We start from the raw sequence: 22,454 nt of genomic DNA on the forward strand, positions 1-22,454 counted from the left end.
CTGTCCATCACCAACTCCCGGAGTCCACCCAAACTCATGTCCATTGAATCAGTGATGCCATCCAACCACCTCATCCTCTTTCGTCCCCTTCTCCTCCCACCTTCAATCTTTCCCAGCATCAGGGTCTTTTCCAATGAGTCGGTTCTTCGCATCAGGTAGCCAAAGTATTGGATTTTCAGCTTCACCACCAGTCCTTCTAAGAACACCCAGGACTGATCTCCTTTAGGATGGACTGGTTGGATCTCCTTGCAGTCCAAGGGACTCTCAAGAGTCTTCTCCAACACCACAGTTCCAAAGCATCAATTCTTCAGTGCTCAGCTTTCTTTATAGTCCAACTCTCACCTCCATACATGACTACTGGAAAAATCATAGCCTTGACTTGGTGCCCATTAAACACTCACCCCATCCTCCCTGGCCCCCAGTCTGGCCCCCACTAGTCTACTTTTCATTTCTATGAACCTGACTGTCCCAGGGACTGTACACTTCCTCCCAGGTGTTTGTTTCAGAGCTTGTACTCTTGTTGCCTGTGCATTTCTGCCACTCATTGAGTTTTCTGATCCATCAATTCCAGGATTTCACACCACGTTTGCAGGTCTCTTTTGCCCCACCCCAGTCCACTAAAGGAGCCACACAGTGTCGGGCTCAGAGTGGGGACCCTGAGGCAGGACAGTGGGCAGCTATTCCCAGCCCTGTACTGACCAGTTAAGAGACCTTCCAGGTCACACAGCTCTGCTTGTGTGTGTGTGATGTGCCAGTAGATGATGCAGAAGTGGAAACTCTGGTAGCACACCTCTCAACAGGGTCTTACTGGGATACATCATTCAGGACAGGGCCATGTATGCTAGTTCCGGACTTGACATTCAGCCATCAGGAAGTGAAGTAGCTTTCGTGACTCCCTTGCAGGTAGAAGGAATTTAAGTCTGTCTAAATAGGTGGCCTTCATCAAGGCCTGTGAGATCCCCAGATTCTACTGGGAGTGAGGGTCTTGTAGGAGAGGTCTTTATTTCAGAAGTGATTACACATTCTTTAAAAAAAATCAGAGCTTGAAAATTACCTCCCCTTGTTCCTTGCTTTGCTTGTAGTTCACAAATGTTACCCTTTAAGCAAATTAACTTTTCAGATCTTACTAGTTACCACTTGTCCTTTTGAGGACTCTCAACCCAGAGGGAGAACTTGCTTTTTTTTAATCAAGGACTGAGCGTCTGAGCATCTCCTAAGTGTCAGGCACACGGCAGCTCTCAATGTAGTGGGAGGGACAGACATCCAGGAGGAAAACACTGTTCATCTCAGTGCAGCTATGGGTGGTGGTGGTGCGTATGGGAGCCCACATGGACTGGGAGGGTCAGCTACACTGGGGTGTGGGGCCTGGGGAGGTGGTGGAGGAGATATTCAGGTGGACCTTTCATCAAGAGGAAGGAATAACCTGTGCCCAGAGGTATAGACCAGAGGCTTCCAAGGAGCAACTCAGAGCATTCCGTGGTTTTGTTTTAGTCAATTGAGCTTGTTTTTATTTAGTTTTGTTTGTTTGCCACTCCCCCTCCCCCCGCCTTAGGCAGGAAAACAGATTAGAGATATGCTTTAGGCAACAGAAACAACTAAAAGAAATTTCCTTAGGCACAGGGGAGCACTAGTTTGTTTTGCAGGCCTAATTTCAGGAAAAAAAAAAAAACCTGCAAAAAATTGGAAAGGAACTTTGATCATTTAATTCAGCTTCCGTATTTTCATAGAAATGGAAACTGAGTCTATCTGTATGAGAAGATAAAAATATTCTGTTCCCTGGTGCTGATGGCTGTAGCAGCCTCACACAGGGAGGGGACACTCGAGTTTCCTTCTCTGAGTCAGTCCATGTGGGAAAGGCTAAGACTACAGAAAGACTCAGACTTCAGTTGTTTCCTGCCAGGATCATCACTCCTGGAATCCCTGTATCATGAAAAGCAATAAGACGGTACACACTTACCAAATGGAGAGGTCCAGTCTGAGCATCTTCATTTTCTAGAAAGATTTACTGGAGGCTGAGCAGTGGCCCTCGTGAATCTGTGGTTGTAGAGACCCTTGGCTGGGTGACCAGCAGCCCCTGGAGCTCAGAGCAACTGTCCTGCTATTCCTGTCACCTGACCACCCAGGTTCAGTTGTCCCCTGCAGGGGCCCTGGCTCCCTTTTAAGAGGCAAAGTCACACAAGAGATGGCCAGTCAGAAAGGCCACTGCCAATCAGAGAGCAATCAAGTGACCATAAATCCTCATTGACAGCAGTGGGTGAAATGATGAGATTCCTATAAAAACTAGGTGCTCTAATTTTTAGAGTATCTCTGGTATAATTGTAGGGAGTTTGCATATTGGATTGAAACACCCAACCACTGAGGCTACAGTTTTTTTATTTATGTGTAGACTTGTCAAATAAATAAACTTACTTTACCTGGTGATGGTAATCTGTTTTTTGGGTATCTCATCACTAATAACAACAGCCTCAGAATAAGTTCAAAGAAGACTGAAATAACAACCTTAAGAGATTAAAAATTTTTAGTGGCAACTTGTCAAACCTGAGACAATATATTAATATTATTCATTTGTCAACCTTTGTTTTTAAAATAAGGAAGTAGTGGCTTACAGTTTTTAGGCTTTTGACTATAAGTACCAGAAATAATGGTGCTTATAATAAATATATGAGTTTGAGTGAACTCCGGGAGTTGGTGATGGACAGGGAGGCCTGGCGTGCTTTGATTCATGGGGTCACAAAGAGTCGGACACAACTGAGCAACTGAACTGAACTGATTGACCAGAAATAAGATGTGGATGAATCCCCAAATGTCATATATATGCCATGTGCTAGATTTCATGAGGAGAAGGCAATGGCACCCCACTCCAGTTCTCTTGCCTGGGAAGTCCCATGGATGGAGGAGCCTGGTAGGCTGCAGTCCATAGATCGAAGAGTCAGACACAGCTGAGCAACTTCACTTTCACTTTTCGCTTTTATGCACTGGAGAAGGAAATGGCAACCCACTCCAGTATTCTTGCCTGGAGAATCCCAGGGACGAAGGAGCCTGGTGGGCTGCCATCTATGGGGTCACACAGAGTTGGACACGACTGACGTGAATTAGCAGCAGCAGATTTCATGATGACCATAATTATGTAGTGTGAGTTGCTCAGTCATGTTCGACTCTTTGCAGTGCCATGGACTATAACCCACCAGGCTCCTGTGTCCATGGAGATTCTCCAGGCAAGAATACTGGAGTGGGTTGCCATTTCCTTCTCCCATGATGACCGTAGTTTGGGTAAAATTCGTGTTACTTAGGTTGCAGCATGCTTTATTTGATGATAAAGGGAAATATCCCTACAGTGGCAGGATATGAGAGGGAAAAGGCAGCCCTGGGGCCAGCCTCATGGAGTTTCACCTGTAGTGGGATAAACAGCAAAAAACAAGGAAGTAGAAAAAAAAAAAGGAACTGCAGGCTGTAGTCAGGGCAGGGGATGGGGGATGTGAGGTCCGGGAGGCCTCTCTGAGCACATGAGGTGTCTGTGGAAAACCACAGGAGGAGGCATCGGGTCTGAGCATTGATGGCGAGGGATCTGGGGGTGGGGGCAGGTGCGATGGTTGGGGGGACCAGCAACAGAGAAAGTGTGGATCCCAGAGTTGCTGTCTGGGTCCCTGGAGTGAGCTCTGTTCCTGAACATCAGCTGTGTGAGCCAATCCAGGACTTTTTTGCTTAAGTTGCTTTCATCTGGGGGCATTTTTCATCGTGGACAAGAGTCCTGACATACAGAGGCAGAGTGCTGGGATTCCCTGGAAGCTCCTTTAGCAGAATTGATGTTGGAGTTCGTTTTGGAGGAAGTGTTCTTATGTATTTTCCCCTGGCCCTGCCTGGATCTCAGTTTCTGGGCTTGAGTTGTTTGTACACTTCCAAGCTCTGTGTGCTGTCACCTGGAGCCTTGGGCAAGAAGGGACAGAAATGTCAGGTAAGCAGCATCATGCCACAGAGGGTTTTTTCCCTTCTAATTGAGGTATAATTGATTTACATTGTCATGTTAGTTTCAGGTATACAACAAAGTGATCCAGGGGTGTGTGTGTGTGTGTGTTCTTTTGAAGATTCTTTTCCATTATAGATTATTGCAGGATATTGAGTAGAGTTCCCTGTGCTGGAACTTGTTCAGTAGAGTTCCCTTGTGCTGGAACAGTAGGTCCTTGTTCGTTATCTGTTTTATATATAGTAGAGTATATATGTTAACCCCAAACTCCTAACTTACACCTCCCCCGCTTTCCCAAAAGAGGATATACTGGGAGGGTGCAAGTGTATGCCATTGACTCAGAGAGAAAATGAAGCCACAGGAAGGAGCAGAGGATGTGCAGGGCTCAGGCATGGCTGGAACAACCACCCCGGATGTTGCTGGGCCTGGCCAGTGTTTTTTGCCATGTGCGGCTCTGTCCCTCTTTCTTGCTGTAGATCAGCTTCTCCTACTTGGCAAAAAGGACAGCTGTCAGTTTGTGAAACTGAGTGGCCTGCAGACATGCTTTGTTTGCTCACAGTGCTTTTAAAAACAGATTTGATTTACTAACGTTGAAAAAAGGGAGATTGCATATAAAAACCCAGATTTCTGGTGCCTCATAAAAAATCAAATGACTGACATTCCCAAATCCCAGCTGGGAGACTGCCCTCCTTTTGGAAGGAGCAGTGCATGGTTTGAAGGGCCTCAGTGGTTCCTGCTTCTCTCTCAGCTCTGCCCCAGGGCTCCTCTCCCAGCTGCAACCACCATGGACCCAGCCCTCTCAGCCTCCCACCCAAACTTGGGTCAGGTGCCCTCCTGGGAATCAGCATCTCCCCCAGGATGGGGCCAGATACTAACATGGATCTCTCATCTGCCTCAGCCCTGTCCTCCTCCTGTAACAGCCTTGAGGCTGGCGGAGGGGAGCCGTCTCTGGAAAAGGATGCTAGGCAGACAGTACTTTAATTGTGTATGTTGTGTGTTATGTAGTGAAATCTTTTTAAAATTCACTTTACCACATGTACTTTGAAGTACACACATACATATGTACACATATGTGTACATAATAGATACGCACATATTCCTTTTATTCTTTTCCATTATTATCTATCTCAGGAGATGGGATATAGTTCCCTGTGCTATATAGTAGGACTTTATTGTTTTTCCATTTCCTATGTAATAGTCTGCATCTGCTAACCCCGAACTTCCAGTCCCTCTCCCCACCATGTGGCCACAGTCTGTTCTCTATGTCTGGGAGTCTGTTTCTGCTTTGTAGTTAGGTTCATTTATGCCATATTTTAGATTCCATGTATAAGTGGTATTATATGGTATTTGTCTTTTTCATTTAGTATGATAATCTCTACTTGCATCCATGTTGCTGCAAATGGTGTTATTTTGTCTTTTTATGGCTGTGTAGTATTCCATTGTATATATGTTCTATCTTCTTTGTCCATTCATCTGCTAATGCAGATGAATGGACAACTTCTATGTCTTGGCTATCATGAACAGTGCTGCTATGGACATAGGGGGTGCATGTATTATTTCAAATTAAAGTTTTGTTGGGATATATGTCCAGAACTGGAATTGCTAGATCATATGGTAGTTCTGTTTGTAGCTTTTTAAGGAACCTCCATATTAGCTGCATCTATTTGCATCCCCACCAACACTACAGGAGACCCGGGTTCGATCCCTGGGTTGGGACGATCCCCTGGGGAAGGAAATGGCTAACTGACTCCAGTATCCTTGCCTGAAAAATCTCATGGACACAGGAGCCCGGTGGGCTGCAGTCCATGGGGTTGCAAAGAGTCGGGCATGACTGAGCGACTAACACTAACAGTACAGGAGGCTTCCCTTTTCTGTACACCCTCTCTAGCATTTATTGTTGATAGGGTTTTTGATGATGGTTGTTTTGACTTGTGTAAGGTAGTATCTCACTGTAGTTTTGATTAGCATTTTTCTAATAATTAGTGACACTGAGCATCTTTTCATGTGCCTTCTGTATGTCTTCTTTGCAGAAATGTCTATTAAAATCTTTTGCGCATTTTTTGATCATGTTGTTATTGTTGAGTTGTATGAGCTGTTTGAATATTTTGGAGATTACGCAAAGGGCCTGTTATTCTTAATGTGTTATTATTGTAAGCAGTCCTCTGCTTTTTTATTTTGAAGGAGAGTTGGGAGAGCTTTGGAGAAGTTTAGTGATTTATGGCAAGAAATAAAATAGCATGTGGAAGTACACACCCACTGTTTTACTGGGTGATTAAATGTGTGGTTTGACAACATTGCATCTGGAGACAGGCAGTCTTGCCGTAGACACGTTCTCCCACCACACACGTCATATGGAAGATTTGAGTGTGTAAGCAAATCTGTGAAATACTGCCCTGAATTGAATGTCTAGGTTTCACTGAGAGAAGATGAAGCAACTTGTACTTTTTTTCCCCTCAATATAAAGATTGATAAGCAGACCATCATTAAGAAACTAAAGTAGTAATTTAGTCCTGGGAGTGTGTCCATCAAAAATTGAAACATAAATTGGAATTTATGATGTAACATGGCTTATCCATTTGTTTTTATGGATGATTTAAGGTAGGATTCCAAAGTGTTGCTATAAATACACTAACAATGTTCCAAACCTGATTTAGTAAAAATTAAAATTTAGGTATTGATAGAATTTGATACAGTATTAACAGACATGTTTCCTGGTTTGTAGAATTTCTGTCTGGTGCTTCTTTTCTCGGCTCTGCTGGGTCTTCAGGGACTTCTCTTTTATGGCCTGCGGGCTGTCTAGTTGTGGTGCGTGGGCTTGGTTGTCCCACAGCATGTGAGATCTTAAGTTCCCCAACCAGGGATTAAACCCATGTACCCTGCATTAGAAGGCGGATTCTCAACCACTGGACCACCAGGGAAGTCTCTTCTACTCTATTCTAATTGTGAAAATTCAAGAATGAATTTTCAAATCAGAATCACTTTGTTTCTTTAAATTTATTTCATTCTTTGGAGGTGAGCATTTGTTCTAAACCTTCATGATTTTGCCCTATCCTTGGTAAAATTCTACACTTTCCCAAGACAGTCTTTTAAAAACTTTCTTTCTTATTTACTCAGGGATCCTCTATTTCTATAGGCTTTACAACTGCAGAGTGAATATATGGAGATGATTATAGTACTTGAATTTGAAGAACAGAAGTTCAATAGAAAAGTCTGTGGTGAATAAGATTCTCTGGTTAGGTGGTGAATATGAAGAGGAAAAGAATTCATTTGATGGGATGAATGAAAAATAAAGAGATCATCTCTAGGGATGACATCGAAGAGCTGAGTGATGGTATTTCTCATCTCCACCAGGATACTAGAAAAATCAGGAAAATAATTTTGAATCAGTTTGTGAAAAGTGAATCAATTTTCTTAAGATAGCAATGAACTATGGCCCTTGAAAAAACAAAGGTGGTAGCATACTGTTAACTGTGAGGTTGTCGGCTAACAGTTATTAGAAAGCAGGAATTCCAGATTGCTTCCACCCAGATGAGTATTCTAGCTGTTTCAAAATTTAAGGTGACAAATTGGCTCCAATCTTAGTTCATTCAGTTAATATTTAAATATGCTTTCTGTGATAGGTAATGGGTGACCCATTGCAGTAAACAAAATAGACTCTGTTCTCAAAGAACTCAGTCTAATGGGATGGTTTTCAATCTACGCGTGAATTGGAATCACCTGGACACAACCTAGGTTTCCGTGTGCCTAATTTGGAATCTCTAGGGGAGTGGGACCCAGGCACCTATATTTTTGTCCTCATTATTTTAAAAAGCTGTTTAGTGTGGAAATTTTCAAATTTAAACAAAAGGGCAAAGACTAATAAAACAAACTGCCTTGTGTTTATCAATCAGCTTCAACAGTTTCTGACCAATTTATGGCTAATCTTATTTCCTCTATGTCCCTACTCACTCTCTTCCCCTTGATAACTTTGAAACAAATTCCATATTTCATTTAGCTTCATTCGTAATGAAGTTAAATGTAGTCACTTGAAAAAACATTTTTAAATAATAATTCCTTAGTATTATCCAATCCAGCCAAATGTTCAGAATTCTCTAGTCTTCTTATGTGTGTGTTTGTGTGTTCAGCTTGGGATCAGAATAAAGTCCATATGTTTTAATCAGTTGATATGACTCTTAGGTCTCATAATTTACAGGTTCCCTCTTCATCTTTTTTTCTTGAACTTTGTTGACGGAACTGGGTGGCTTATTGCGCAGAGCTTCTGCAGCTTCTGTGTTGCTGACGGTGTGTCTGGTATATTCAGCATATTCCTCTGTGGCCTGCACTTCCAGTAATTCAGTAGTTAGATTTAGAAGTTTTTGTTGTGTGTTTTTTTTTGAAAGACTACGTCTTTCATGGTTTTGTGTCTTTCTCAAGATGTCAAGTTGTATCTGTTTTGTAATGTTAGCAGCCACTGATGTTCAACTTCTTTTCCTTTTTTTGGCTGCATCACACAGCCTGTGAGATTTTCATTCCCCTTTCAGGGATCAAACCTGCACTCTTGTCAGTGAAAGCACAGAGTCCTAACCACTGGACCGTCAGGGAATTCCCCCGATACCTTGATTTCTTAACTCATGAGGAGTTGCAAAGTGGTGATATCCCAAATTGTATTGTTCTTGATTAGTTAGACTATTTTGTTAAGGGAATCTTCGCTTCACAGTTGGCATGAGGGAAGCAAGATAAATTTTAATTCTTTTCCTTTACCAGTTTTTAAAATAATGATTTGTTTATTAGTCCTCCAAAGGTGATGAATAAGGTGCTTTTTGGTATAATATCATTGTGAACAAGCTAGATATGTTTCAATCTATTGGAGTTATTATCTTTCTGATCTATAATTATTCATCTTTGACTCGTCTCTTCAGATTGGCTGCTGAGCATGTTTGTGTACATGTGCACATGTGTGCATTTAAAAATTATGATTTTTGTAGCTAACAGCATTTATTGCTAAACTATAATAAAAACCTCTGGGGAGGGCTGCTGCTTTAATTGCTTACCTTCTAGAATCACTGTTCACAATGTAACATTCGAGGCAATGTTTCCTTGAAGGTAGATGAGAAATGTACTTTTACTACAGAAAATTGTTTAAAATGTGTCCTTATTTTTATTTTTTAGAGCTCTTCTCTCATCGTTTGTTCATTCTTTATTCATTCTCTGGGCATCTCTAGGTCTCTGATTCTCTGTAGGCCCTGGAGACATGCACATGAAGAAGACACTACCTACCTCTCTGTCCAGGGAATGTGTGTGAGACTGTTTACAAATCAGAAGTTTGTGTCATATCATTAAAAAGACAGTGATGTAGGGACTCAGTGCTGTCAATTTCTATTCTCACGAATACCCACATACACAGTCATTTTGTCACAATGATGTAATATTTTGTGTTAGATGTAATAATAGGTGTTAGATGCTGAGAAATAGGATTTTCAGTGCTGATGGGAAATGATGTTGCCTGCATAGATGGTGGGAGAAGGCAATGGCACCCCACTCCAGTACTCTTGCCTGGAAAATCCCATGGATGGAGGAGCCTGGTAGGCTGCAGTCCATGGGGTCGCTAAGAGTCGGACATGACTGAGCGACTTCACTTTCACTTTTCACTTCATGCATTGGAGAAGGAGATGGCAACCCACTCCAGTGTTCTTGCCTGGAGAATCCCAGGAACAGTGGAGCCTGATGGGCTGCCGTCTATGGGGTCGCACAGAGTCGGATACGACTGAAGCGACTTAGCAGCAGCAGCATAGATGGCATCACTGCGCTCTTCTTTTTTCATATTCAGTGTTTATTGTCCCTGCAATCCATCTGTCTCCTGGGCTCCTTCATGTCTGAGAATGCTGTTTTGGGGGGAGGGTCCTTCATGACCTAATTTAGGTTGGGTTGTTCCTAGTTTGGATTGTAACAGGAAATGGTTTGAACAGTTGGGGGTTGTCCTGACACTTAGAATAGTGCTGCTTACTCAAGTGCAGAGTCTGATTCATAAGTAATCTGTGGAGACACTTTAAGACCGTGCAAATATCCTGTTCCTCATCTCAATCTCCCCTTTAGATTTAGCATCTACTAACCATTCTTGCCTGAATCAGTCTTTACTCTGATAGCTGCAAAATGTTGATTTTTTTGTTTTTTTCACTTTCCCACCCCTGTGTTTGTTTGCCTGCTGTTGGCATTCTTCCCTAAGGGGAAGCCCTCCTGTCTCCCTTGTTTAATATTTTTTATAGGTATGGATTCGTGAATTCCTCATTTTTTAGTGTCTGCTTTCCTTACTGCCAGTAATTATTTTGGTGCTTAAAGTGTCCCAGGTTTAGGATTCTCTCCCATTTTGATTATCTCAAGGATTAAAAACATGAATAATATTCTGAGAGACTGAAATATTATGATGATGGCCTGTTAGTAGTATCCAGGTTACTATCTGAAGAAGAAGTGCTAAATGCAGTTCTTGGCGTGTGTAAAGTGTTGGATCACTCCCTGTGTGCGTTTGTGCACCGTCTTACCCAGGACACTTGAATTTTATGAGGACTGAGGAGTAAATTTGTTCCTGAATTTTTAAATTCTCATTTGATTTTTATGACAACCCTATGATACAGACAAGGTACTATATTTTTCATTTTGACTCCACCTACCAATTTGTTTTCTTCCAGCCTAGGAAAGACTCATGACCATGTTAGCCCAGGGGACTGGGGCGCAGTAGAAACCACCCCCTCCTCACAACACACATTTGCATGGTTTATGTTTGCATATCATGATTTATTTTCGGAATTTTACTTCTCAGATAAATATGCATTCTTGTATTTGAATCAACACTAAGTGGTAGGGAGCCCAGTCTAATGCTAGTGAGCCCTATAGAACATTACACAGGACAAGCACCGCCCAGCTCTCTGCTTCCCTGCCAAGCCATCTAAATGAAGCTGGCTTGATTTTCTGTGTGGGAGGGTAGATGTTCATTCTTACTGACCCGAAGCCTTCCAGCAAGGTTGGGTTGGGGGACCCACCCTGCAGTGGCTCCCTGTTTCTGTAGGATATGTTTCTAAAGACAGTGTTTTAGGTTCATTTGTAGATGAACAGGGCTTCGCAGGTGGCACTAGTGGTAGAGAATCTGCCTGCCAATGTAGGAGGCGAAAGAGTTGCAGGTTCGGTCCCTGGGCTGGGAAGATGCCCTGGAGGGGAGCATGGCAACTCCACTCTAGCATTCTTGCCTGGAGAATCCCAAGGACAGAGGAGCCTGACGGGCTACAGTCCATAGGGTCACAAAGAGTCAGACACGACTGAAGCGACAGCAGACACGCATGTAAATGAACAGTCTGGCTTTTGAGACCCAACACCTGGCACTTTCCTGCCTCACACCTGTGCTTCACTGTCACGTGGCATCAGGACCCGCCAAGACGCTTCCTGCCACCATTGCTTGGCACGTGCCCTCTGTTCCAAGTGGAAAGCACCCTTCTCTCACGCCCACTGCTGAATGAACTCAGACTCAATGTTGAACATTTCCCTGCTTCTTTTCCCAGAGTTCATTACACTTTCCATCAGACCTTGGCCCATCTTTATCACTGCATGTGGGCAGTTCTGCTTCCATGCTCTGTTTATATGTCTTTCCTTAGATTGAGTTTTCTAAGGGCAGAGATGCACAACTTAGCACAGAGTCATGTTTACAAGTTTTTCGGACAAAAAATGAAGCCTACTTTAGAGCTTTCCTGTTGGTGGGTAGAGACATAGTAAAGGGTGTCTGCTGGTGTGTTTCTCAAGTCCCCAGTAAAAGACCTCCTACTCTAAGGTGTGAACTTGCTAGGACTTGGTGTTATGGGCCCTGAAGGAAAGTCTGTGTTGTGGCTTTTGGGTATTGGTGACGAACTCAAACAGTTCATGAAAAGAGATTAAGAGTTCTGGGAGAGGTATAATTGCTTTGTAAAAAACAGATGTCTGCTGGTTAGGGATGGCAGGTACTGATGTCTGCAGCTTCCATGGAAACATGTGAGAAAGCCCAGTGGATTGATGGATGGGGAGAGGGATGCCCGGTGACTGGGTCTGCGATGAAGCAAAAGTAGCAACATGTTGACTATAGAATCCAGGTGATAAGAATATGGGTTCCCTATGCAACTCTTTCTACTTTTCTGAAAATTTGGAACTTTTCATAATAAAATGCTGGGGGAAAGGACTGCTGTGTTATTTTTTAAGAACACATTTATTGGTGAAGCTTATCTGTTATAAACATGAAATCATCAATGTGACCTTCCTGAGCCTCACTGCCGTGTTTTATTCCTGGTATTTCTTCTCCTTTGTAGCCACTTTCTTCCCGGCTCAGTTCTCCTGCAGGACTGAGGAGATGTCCCCTGACCTTCTGCTCTGGTTTGGAAGTCCCTGCTCTATACTTCTGAAGCCTCTGTGGCCACTTCCTTCAGGGCTCAGTTCTCCTGCAGGACTGAGGGTCATGTCCCCTGACCTTCTTCTCTGGTTTGGAAGTCCCTCCTCTGTACTTTCTGCCGTAGAATCTGTCAGCCCACACTAGAATCATTTACTCAGCTTCCGTAACTAATCACTAGACTTTGAGTTTCTTGAGTGCAAAGAGTCCTTCTGAAATGCTTTCAGTACAAGTAACAATAAAGAGACTCAGAATGACTTAAGCAAATAGGGATTTATCATCTCCAGGGACAGGAGTCTGGAGGGTTGGCATCTGCCATTTCCAGGTCAGGTCCAGGGCCGGGACACGGCTGATCCTCCTGCCCTCTCCTTCTTCATGTCAGCTGCTCACGGGTCATACAGACTGTATAGCCACCATGATTATTTCAGTTCTTGAGCTCTGAACACAGACACTTTGGCAATATCTGTGGATTTGTCAAACCAGTCCTCAGTCCATTTATTATGGTTTCTTCTAGAGAAACTGACTTTGCATTTTGAAAATAACAGCTCAGAATTAGATGTCTACATGTGTTTGAAAGCACCCTTGCCTCTAATCTGGAAAAGGATTCCTCTGTTTTCATACAACTATAATAATTCATGGAAGCAAGGTTCCTTCAGAGAAATAATATGGCAGGCTGGTGTTCTGGAGTTTGCAGCCTCAGGCACTGGCCTCAGCCCTGTAGTGAGCAATGGTCGTGGCCCAGAAATTCGGTCAAAAGCAGTTTCACCACCTGAGCCTTTGGGGAGGCCTGCTCCTCAACCCACTTACCCTATTTTAGTAACAATTCAAATGTGCTTAATTATCTAGTTAATTGCTTAGAACACTTATTAAAAAGCACATAATTGGAAAGTGAAGAGGAACTAAAAAGCCTCTTGATGAAAGTGAAAGAGGAGAGTGAAAAAGTTGGCTTAAAGCTCAACATTCAGAAAACTAAGATCATGGCATCTGGTCCCATCACTTCATGGGAAATAGTTGGGGAAACAGTGGAAACAGTGTCAGACTTTATTTTGGGGGGCTCCAAAATCACTGCAGATGGTGATGGCAGCCATGAAATTAAAAGACACTTACTCCTTGGAAGGAAAGTTATGACCAACCTAGATAGCATATTCAAAAGCAGAGACATTACTTTGCCAACAAAGGTCTGTCTAGTCAAGGCCATGGTTTTTCCAGTAGTCATGTATGGATGTGAGAGTTGGACTGTGAAGAAAGCAGAGCGCCAAAGAATTGATGCTTTTGAACTGTGGTGTTAGAGAAGACTCTTGAGAGTCCCTTGACTGCAAGGAGATCCAACCAGTCCATTCTAAAGGAGATCACTCCTGGGTGTTCTTTGGAAGGACTGATGCTAAAGCTGAAACTCCAATACTTTGGCCACCTCATGCAAAGAGTTGACTCATTGGAAAAGACTCTGATGCTGGGAGGGATTGGGGGCAGGAGGAGAAGGGGATGACAGAGGATGAGATGGTTGGATGGCAACACCGACTCGATGGCCATGAGTTTGAGTAAACTCCGGGAGTTGGTGATGGACAGGGAGGCCTGGCATGCTGCGATTCATGGGGTCGCAAAGAGTCAGACATGACTGAGTGACTGAACTGAACTGAGCTGTCAGTCTGGTGGCTAAGACTCCATGCTCCCAACATTGGGGGCCCAGGTTCGATTCCTGGTCCAGGGAACTAGATTCCCATATGCCACAAGAAGACCTGGAGCAGCCAAATAAATTATATTTTTTTAAAAAAGAAAAGGAGGAGTGGACTGAGGATCCAGCCTGAGGGGAGCAAGTAGACATGTGATCCCACCTGGAGCAGCCCAAGGTTGGTCACACAGCTGGTTTCCATAGAGATGGTGATCTTTAAATCATCCAGAAAAGGTATGATTATGTTCATTCTTCTCTGTTTAAGAAGACAGGTAGATATTATATATGAAAAATAAAACGAAAACCTACATATATATGTTCTTAGAAAGATTGTAAATATAGGAATTAAAGTATAAGATTATATACGGGTATATGGATTAAAGTATAAGTATATATTGATTAAAATACAAGCAGGAAATAATAATAGCGAACATCTCTGGATGACAGGATGTTTTTCTATTTTAAAGATAGTTTTGTATATTTTCTAAACTTTGTACTGAGCATTGAAGGGGGTGAGGGTATGCCTCCCCCAGAGATGCCACTTTGACATGCTTATTTGAGCTGAAGGCAATTGAAAAGTGACAGACACAAAGAAAAATTCTCTGCCTTCCCCTCTGTACCAGGAAGGGCGGGGTGATTCCTGATCAGCCAGAGATGGCACCACTTAGAGCTGGCACCATGCATTCGGCCCCCATGTATCTACCTTCCCTCGGTTTCCCACTCCTAGAAGCGCAAGGCCCCTGAGGCTTGTCTTGTCACCTCCCTGCAATACTCACTGCTTTTAGGTTCGGATGCTCTGCGAGCCCAAGTTCTAAGTGTCCCCTTGGAGTCACCACCACTGAGCTCTGCTTTGTGTGTGCAAGATGCACCTGTCTGGTTTTTCCTCCTGAATCTGTCTTTCGTCATTCTGATTTTCAGGCCCTAGCCAGTGAACTAAGATGGGTTTGCTTTCCCCCCACTACATTTTTATTACTTTCTGTAGTAAATACTTTTAAAAAATACCATAGACATTCAGAATGATTCTTTTCAACTCTTGGCCTTTTGATAATGCAGTCCTCCTTACATTTTGGTTTTGTCTTTGTGAAAAATCATCAAATACCTCTCTTTATAATGGCTATCTGCAAAGTCCTGCCTGTCACAGATGCCAGCTCTCCTGGGTGGTTAGTTTCTTAATTGTCTCATAGGATGGAGCTGTGGGCTCCTATCTGGCCTTTGGTTGTAGGAATCCTGAGCTGTCTTCACTGCATGCTGTCCCTGCTCCTCAGGGGTTGTGTTTAGCCCCCTGACCAGCCTGGGGTTACTTATTCTTTTACTTTCTGGCATTGGAGGAGTGCTGTGGTTATTGAGTGTCACGGCACACTTTCCTCGGCCAGGGCTTAGGCAGACACACTTCCTTGTCATCCTCCCCTCTTGGTGCTGTAGAGGAACAGAATTTACTTCCCCCCAGATATGTCTCTTTGGCATACTAATGGTTGTTTTCCAGGAAACAACAGACATGGAAAAAATTCCAAAAACCATATAGGAGCTAAACTTCTGTAGGAAACATTGACGCTTATCAGGTACAGCTCCGTTTGTAAGGGCGTCTCTGTCGCTGTACCAGGAAGAGAATGATGATGGAATCTCTAGAATGTCTTATCAGTGAAGCAGGCAGGACTTCAGCCTGCATGACAACCTTACCTTGTTTACTGGGCTTCCCTGGTAACCGCCTGAGCTGACTCTCCCCACCCTCAACATCCTCCTTGGCCATTTGAACAAGTGATTCAGTCTGTGTGGGTCTCTCCTCGGTCTGTGTGTTACTAAACTTTGTTGGACTGTCTCTGTTAATCTGTCTCACATCAGGTTAATTCTCAGACCAGTCAGAAGAACCTAGAAGGGTAGAGGGAACTTCTTCCATTGCTTCAAGGGAAGCCCTTGTGGTGGTAGTTGTTGTTCAGTCACTACCTTATGTCTGACTCTGCGACCCCATGGACTGCAGCACTCCAGGCTCCCCCATCCTTCACTGTCTCCCAGAGTTTGCGCAAATTCATGGTACATTGAGTTGGTGATGATATCCAACCATCTCGTCCTCTCTTGCCCCCTTCTCCTGCCTTCAGTCTTTCCCAGCATCAGGGTCTTTTCCAGTGAATCAGCTCTTCCCATCAGGTGGCCAAAGTATTAGAACTTTAGCATCAGTCCTTCCAATGAGTATTCAGGGTTGATTTCCATTAGGGCTGACTAATTTGATCCCCTTGCTGTCCAGGCAGCTCTCAAGAATCTTCTCCAGCACCACAGTTCAAAAGCATCAATTCTTCAGGGCTCAGCTTCCTTTATGGTCCAAACTCTCATATCCATACATGACTACTGGAAAAACCATAGCTTTGACTATACAGACAAGAGCAGCGGCCATCCAGAACTGTGGAAATATCAGCTCTTACTGCTCTGATTTTTTTCTCCCCAACTTGGGGATTTCTTACTTTGTACTCAGCTCACCTGTGCATGTAATAGAAGTTCTCAACCTTGGCATCTACTGTCATTGCCTGGGAAGTATTTAGATGTTCCCGGGTAGCCCAGACCAAAATCAGAATGTCCCAGGATGTTTATAAAGCTCCCCAGGGATTCCCTTTTGCCACCGAGGATAGGAACCACCGATTTAACATGATGTTTTATGTTACCCAATGATATGTGTGTTTAAACATATTTTACTTTTCTACTGGGAGTATTTTCAAATTACTTTGTCAGAAGTAGGTTTCCATCATGTCTAATTAGAAAAAAGAACTCTCTTACAATGAGATAGGAAGGAAGCTAGCTGTTAGGTTCCTCTTACATGCTAGGCTCAGTGCTTTGCTCTTTCACATGTGTTATTTCATTTAATACTCAGAAGAATCCTGTAGGGTGGGTGATGGTTTACTTGTGTTTGCAGATAAGAAAACTGGCTTGGAGAAAGTGAGTAACAAGCATCTGGGTACACATCTCACAAATGACAGAACCAGACAGGGGCCCATGACATGCCCAAGCCCACCCTTTCTCCTTATGCCTTGGCAGATGTGAAAGAGATTTTCCATACAGATCTTTCAAAATAAAAATCGGCACTTGGTTTATGTAGATTATATGGCAACTCTATTTTAGTTTTTAAAGGAGCCTTCATTCGGTTTTCCATAGTGACTGCCCCTTTTCACCACATCCTCTCCAGCTTTTATTGTTTGTAGATTTTCTGATGATGGCCATTCTGACCAGTGTGAGATGGTATCTCATTGTAGTTTTGATTTGCAGTTCTTTAATAATTAGTGATACTGAGCATTTTTTCCTTTGCCTGTTGGCTGTCTGTATGTCTTCTTTGAAGAAATGTCTCTTTAGGTCTTCTGCCCATTTTTTGGTTGGGTTTTTTTTTAAGATGTATTTATTTTTGGCTGGGCTGGGTCTCTGTTGTTGGATGCAGGCTTCCTCTCGGGCCGGTTGTGGCGAGCAGGGTCTGTTCTCTAGTTGTCATGTGCAGGCTTCTCATTGCCGTGTCATCTCTGGTTGCGGAGCACAGGCTCTAGGCTCTTGGGTTTCAGTAGTTGTGGCACATGGGCTCAGTTGTCCCACGACATGTGGGATCTTCCCAGACCAGGGATTGAACCTGTGTCCCCTGCCTTAGCAGGCAGATTCTGAACCACTGGACCACCAGGGAAGTCCAGTTGGGTTGTTTTTTGATTTGAGTTCTGTGAGCTGTTTCTATATTTTGGAAATGAATTCCTTGTTGGTTGCATCATTTGCAAATATTTTCTCCTATTCTGCAGGTTGTTTTTTTGTTTATGATTTTCCTTTGCTGTGCAGAAGCTTTTAAGTTTAACTAGATCCCAAGTTTCAGGTATGTGTTGAATGTACTTATTCAGAATACTTTCTCTTCCCACACCACCAAGGTTGTTCTGTTCTACATACTTCATCTCACTTCTGATGAGGCTAAACTGATTTTGAGTAATAGACCGTTGTTTTAGAAAAGTTTAACTCACTTTGGTTCATCAGTGTAAATCAATGTGGAGTAAAAAATTGAGTTTTCCTCCTTTCAACTGTCCTGTATCGTGAAGGGATGCTGATTGTTAAAAGCAGGTTTACTCACCCTTTTCAGAGCCCCTCCTGGTCCCTGGGGCGGGCTGTGTGCCTGTGTGTGTTGGAGGTGGGGGCAGGGGCGTGAAGATACAGAGAACAAGGCTGAGGCCCCTGAGCAGTTCCCAGGGCACAGATGGTGTGGGGTCACTGTCTGGCCCCTCCACGGGTCTGATGGTGGCTCTCCTCCCTGCCTCTCTGGTGATGGGGCATCAGATGCGCACACTCGTTTCTCCTCTGTGTCTCGCCTTCACTCTGCTCCTGGTCCATGACTCCGGAGTGGTTGGGGCTTTATCTCTGCCTGGAACCTGAATAAGTGACTTCTCTGTTGGAACATCTGAGTTAGGCTTTTACGGAGCATAGCATTTTCATTTGATTTCCTTCGGGTGGAAACCAAACCACCTCTGAGTCTCTGTTTCTTTCCTTGGCAGCTCTTCCACTGGGTCCTCCAGCCACGTCTCGCAGAAAACCAGCAGGATGGCTGCAAACAAGAGTAAGAGCCAGAGCTCCCTGGCCCTGCACAAGGTGATCATGGTTGGCAGCGGAGGGGTTGGCAAGTCGGCCCTGACTCTGCAGTTCATGTACGACGAGGTAAGACACGCCAGCACACGCTGCCTCCCCGTCGGGTCTGCTGTTGCCCTGTCCCTCGTGTGCCTGTTCCCCCGTGCGCTTTAGAGTCATGGGGTAAATTATGTTACAGTGGCTTCTGAAGAGCTTTCCAGCAGGTTCTAACCTGGGTAAGCTCTGCACTGCTGATGTTAGGTGATCATTTCAGCTCTGGCACAGGGTGTTTGGGGTCCCTGCTCCCATTATTCCCGTGATTGAATTATGGCAGGAACATAGGGGGCGCCTTTGCACAGGTGAATCTGAAGAGTGAGCCAGGTGCCTAGCTTTGTGACTGTTGATCTGGGGCGAGAGAGGAGGAGTTGTAAGAAATTCATCTTTTCTCAAGTGACAGACATCACGTGTGCTCTAGTTGTCCCACTGGTCAGGGTAAAGTTCCAAGTTTCCATCACTTTCTGAGTGTAACGGCACTGGCGCAAGTCCAGTGTGACGACACAGGCTCGATTCCTGTGGCAAGTGTCCCTGCTTGACGGCCACTTGCCGGTCCTGCGGCAGAGCCCCCAAGCCAGAATTTGAGCCTCGAGGCCTCTTGCTGGCAGTGTGTTCACATGACACATGCTTTCCAGAATTTGTAAGAGAAGATACCGTCACCACAGTCAATTAAGATCATCCTCTCTTTTCACTAGACTTTGACCCCCTGTCCAGCCGCCTCCTAGGTAGTGTGGGGTTGGATGGCCATGACGTTTTGGGATATGGCTGAGGGAAGTGAGATTAAGGATACACCTAGCAGGGAACCAGTGATGCACATTTGTGTGGTTTGGAATCACTGGGCATGTGGTTGGGTTATCACCAGCTGTCCCAGTGTCTGCTGCCCACCAGGATTATTCTACCGCCCACCTGACTCAGTCTGGCATGGTGATGGGAGGTGCAGGGCCAGGGGTATGTCCTGGCACGAGTGTGTCCAAGGCAGCAGGCACGGAAAGTGTGTGGGAAGCAGAGGAGGGGTGGGCTCGAAACATGGAGTCAGAAACTGGTCTGGAAGATTCTTCCAGATCTTACAGCCTCTTACAGGGAAGATGGATAGAGGTTGCTGAAATTTGCCAAGAGTCCTCAAACCTTCATTACTAGCAATGTCACGTAATTGTGAAGTTGTAAACGATCATCAAAGAGAAACTTAGACCAACTAAGCTAGAAGAAAGACTACATGAGTTTTTAATGCTCTATAGGAAATATTTCAGGATCACTGGCATATGACAAGATAGTTCAAGCATATACAGCAAGTGTATACAACATAGGACAGTATTCTAGAGGTGTGCCAGGCAGTTAATTAACAAGACTGTTATTGTGCTGGATTTGGGGAGTCAATGGTATTTGTAGTGTTGCTGTGTAATAAATTACCATACGTTCAGCAGCTTCAAACTACACACAGCCGTCACTTTCATTTCCAGGGGTCAGGGGTATAGCCTGGCTGAGCTGAGGGCACTGCCTAGGGTCTCAGGCTGCAGGGAGGGTATCCAGCTTCCTGCCAGCTTGCTGGCTGTTGGCAGATGCAGGATGGCACCCTTGGCTCCTGGAGGTTGCCCCTAGTTCTCTGTTGTGTGGTCTGTTCCACAGACAACTCTTCCCCAGCCAGCAGGCAAATCTCTGGTGGTTTAGACAGATCCTCCTACATAGAAATGTAGTCATGAGGTCATTTCATCACAGCTGCCATATTCTATTGGTTTGAAGCCAGTCAGGGTCCCCTACAGTCAAGGGGAGAATGTCACACAAAGGACTCCCGAGGGTGGGTTCACCAGAGTATTTTTACATTTAATAAAATGTATAATGAATTGTGATTCCTTTTCTCCTTGGAGATAATCATTTTTGTATTTAATATTATATGTGTGATTTTGTATTTGTTTCTTTAAAGACTGCCCTTCAGTGAATAAGCTTCAAGCCAAAACCTCCATCACCTCCTGAGTCATACTCCCCTGTACCTTATCATGAGAAACTTTTTGTTTGTATGTTTTTGCATGACCAATTTCTTTTCTCTAAATTGAAGTATAGTTTATTTATAATGTTGTGTTGGTTTCTGCGGTACAGCAGAGTGATTCAGTTATACATATATTCTTTTTCATATTATTTTCCATTATGGTTTATCACAGGATATTGAATATAGTTCCCTGTGCTGCGATACAGTAGGACCTTGTTTTTTACCCATCTTATGTAATAGTTTGCACCTGCTAATCCCCAACTCCCAGCCTATCCCTCCCCAAGCTTGCCTGCCCCATGAAAACCACAGGTCTGTTCTGTGAGTCTTTCTGTCTCACAGAAGAGTTCATTTGTGTCATAGTTTAGATTCCATGTAAGAGTGATATCATATGGTCTTCATCTTTCTCCTTCTGACTTCACTTAGTGTGATAATTTCTAAGGCCATCCATATTGCTGCAAATGGCATTATTTCATCCTTTTCTATGGCTGAGTAATAGTCCACTCTATATGTGTATCACATCTTCTTTACCCATTCATCAGTTGATGACATTTAGGTTGTTTCCACGTCTGGGCTGTTGTGAATAGTGCTGCTGTGAACATAGGCGTGCATGTGTCTTTTTGAAGTATTGTCTTGTCTGGATACATGCCCAGGAGTGAGACTGCCTGACCATGTGGCAGTTCTATTTTTAGTTTCCAGAAAAACCTCTATAGTGTTCCCCATAGTGGTTGCACCAATTTACATTCCCCCCACCAACAGTGTAGGAGGGTTCTCTTTTCTCCACACCCTCTCCAGCATTTGTATACTTTTGTTTCTGACACTTGCTTTTATTTATTATATGCAGCAGCAGAGGCCAAAGTGGGGAAATCTAGCAGAATCTCTTTAATTTACCCACAACATTTTTGCATGAGAGAGGCAAATCTCAGGATCTGCTATGGAAGTCTTTCTTTGTTTTTGCTTAAAAATGTACTTTGCTTCCTAAAGTCTTATTTTTTCTCGTGTAACAGAGGCTAGGGAAGAAGAGATGGTGAGGAGAGGAATTAAGATTCTTTTAGGAGAAGGGGTTAGAGGAGCAGCTATTAATGGAGATGAAGGAGGGGATTCTGTGCCGCCTCCTACTCCGAATAATGGGCGGTGTCTGAAGTTGTTGGCACCCACTGGGTAGAGGGCGGGACTGCTGCCAAACACAAACAGGAGACCCCACTCGGGGAATCATCCAGCCTAAATGGTCAGTCATGCTGCTGTCAGGCGGCCTGGCCAGAGACAGCTCAGTGCGGGGAGGTTCCTTTACCACATGGGTGACTGAAGGGCCCTGGATGCCGGGTTCTTCAGAACTGAGCCACGTTTTAAATCCTCAGCCTAATGTACATGAAGACTTTTAGCTATTTGCTTTGTTGATAAGTGAGGTTGGCAATGGGGAGATTTTGGTGGCAACTGCTTTGAGACTTCTGGCAGTGGCTGGTAGTCAGCTGAGTGGTGGCTCAGGACAAAGGGTCTGTGTGAGGCTGGCCTTAGGCTTGGTGTCTTGGCATCTGAGACGGAACCCCAGCAGCCTGGCAAAACCAGCAGGGTGGCTCCTGTTAACAGAATTGTCAGCGTCAAGGCTCTGAGCTCATATTCTCATAATGAGCACGTTCCCTGGCACTGAGGCCCCTCCATGCAGCCACACGGGGACATTTGGACTCCAGTGTCAGAGGACTCAGTGGAACTCCTGCTGCATTTATCCTTGAAAGTTCAGAAATAAGCAACTGCGGTGCTTTACAGTGGTGTTGAGTTCACACTGGGTGTTGGGGTGGTTTTTTTGAGGGAGTCATATATTTGTCTCTTTGGAAAGACGTTAACAGGAGGA

At 44.2% G+C, this 22,454-nt stretch overlaps 1 protein-coding gene across 6 annotated transcripts in view; it reads left to right on the forward strand.

The window, feature by feature from the left end:
• Positions 1-22,454, forward strand: part of RALB (RAS like proto-oncogene B) — a 75,068-nt gene that overhangs the window by 37,883 nt on the left and 14,731 nt on the right. For all 6 annotated transcript variants that reach the window (XM_027562608.1, XM_027562599.1, XM_027562616.1 and 3 more), the window contains one exon: positions 18,504-18,663. In XM_027562608.1, the coding sequence (XP_027418409.1) occupies positions 18,550-18,663 (114 nt within the window). In that variant the 5' untranslated portion in view covers positions 18,504-18,549. The remainder of the gene's footprint in view (positions 1-18,503; positions 18,664-22,454) is intronic.

The sequence above is a fragment of the Bos indicus x Bos taurus genome, chromosome 2 (genome assembly GCF_003369695.1).
Source record: "Bos indicus x Bos taurus breed Angus x Brahman F1 hybrid chromosome 2, Bos_hybrid_MaternalHap_v2.0, whole genome shotgun sequence".
NCBI classification, from domain to species: Eukaryota; Metazoa; Chordata; class Mammalia; order Artiodactyla; family Bovidae; genus Bos; species Bos indicus x Bos taurus.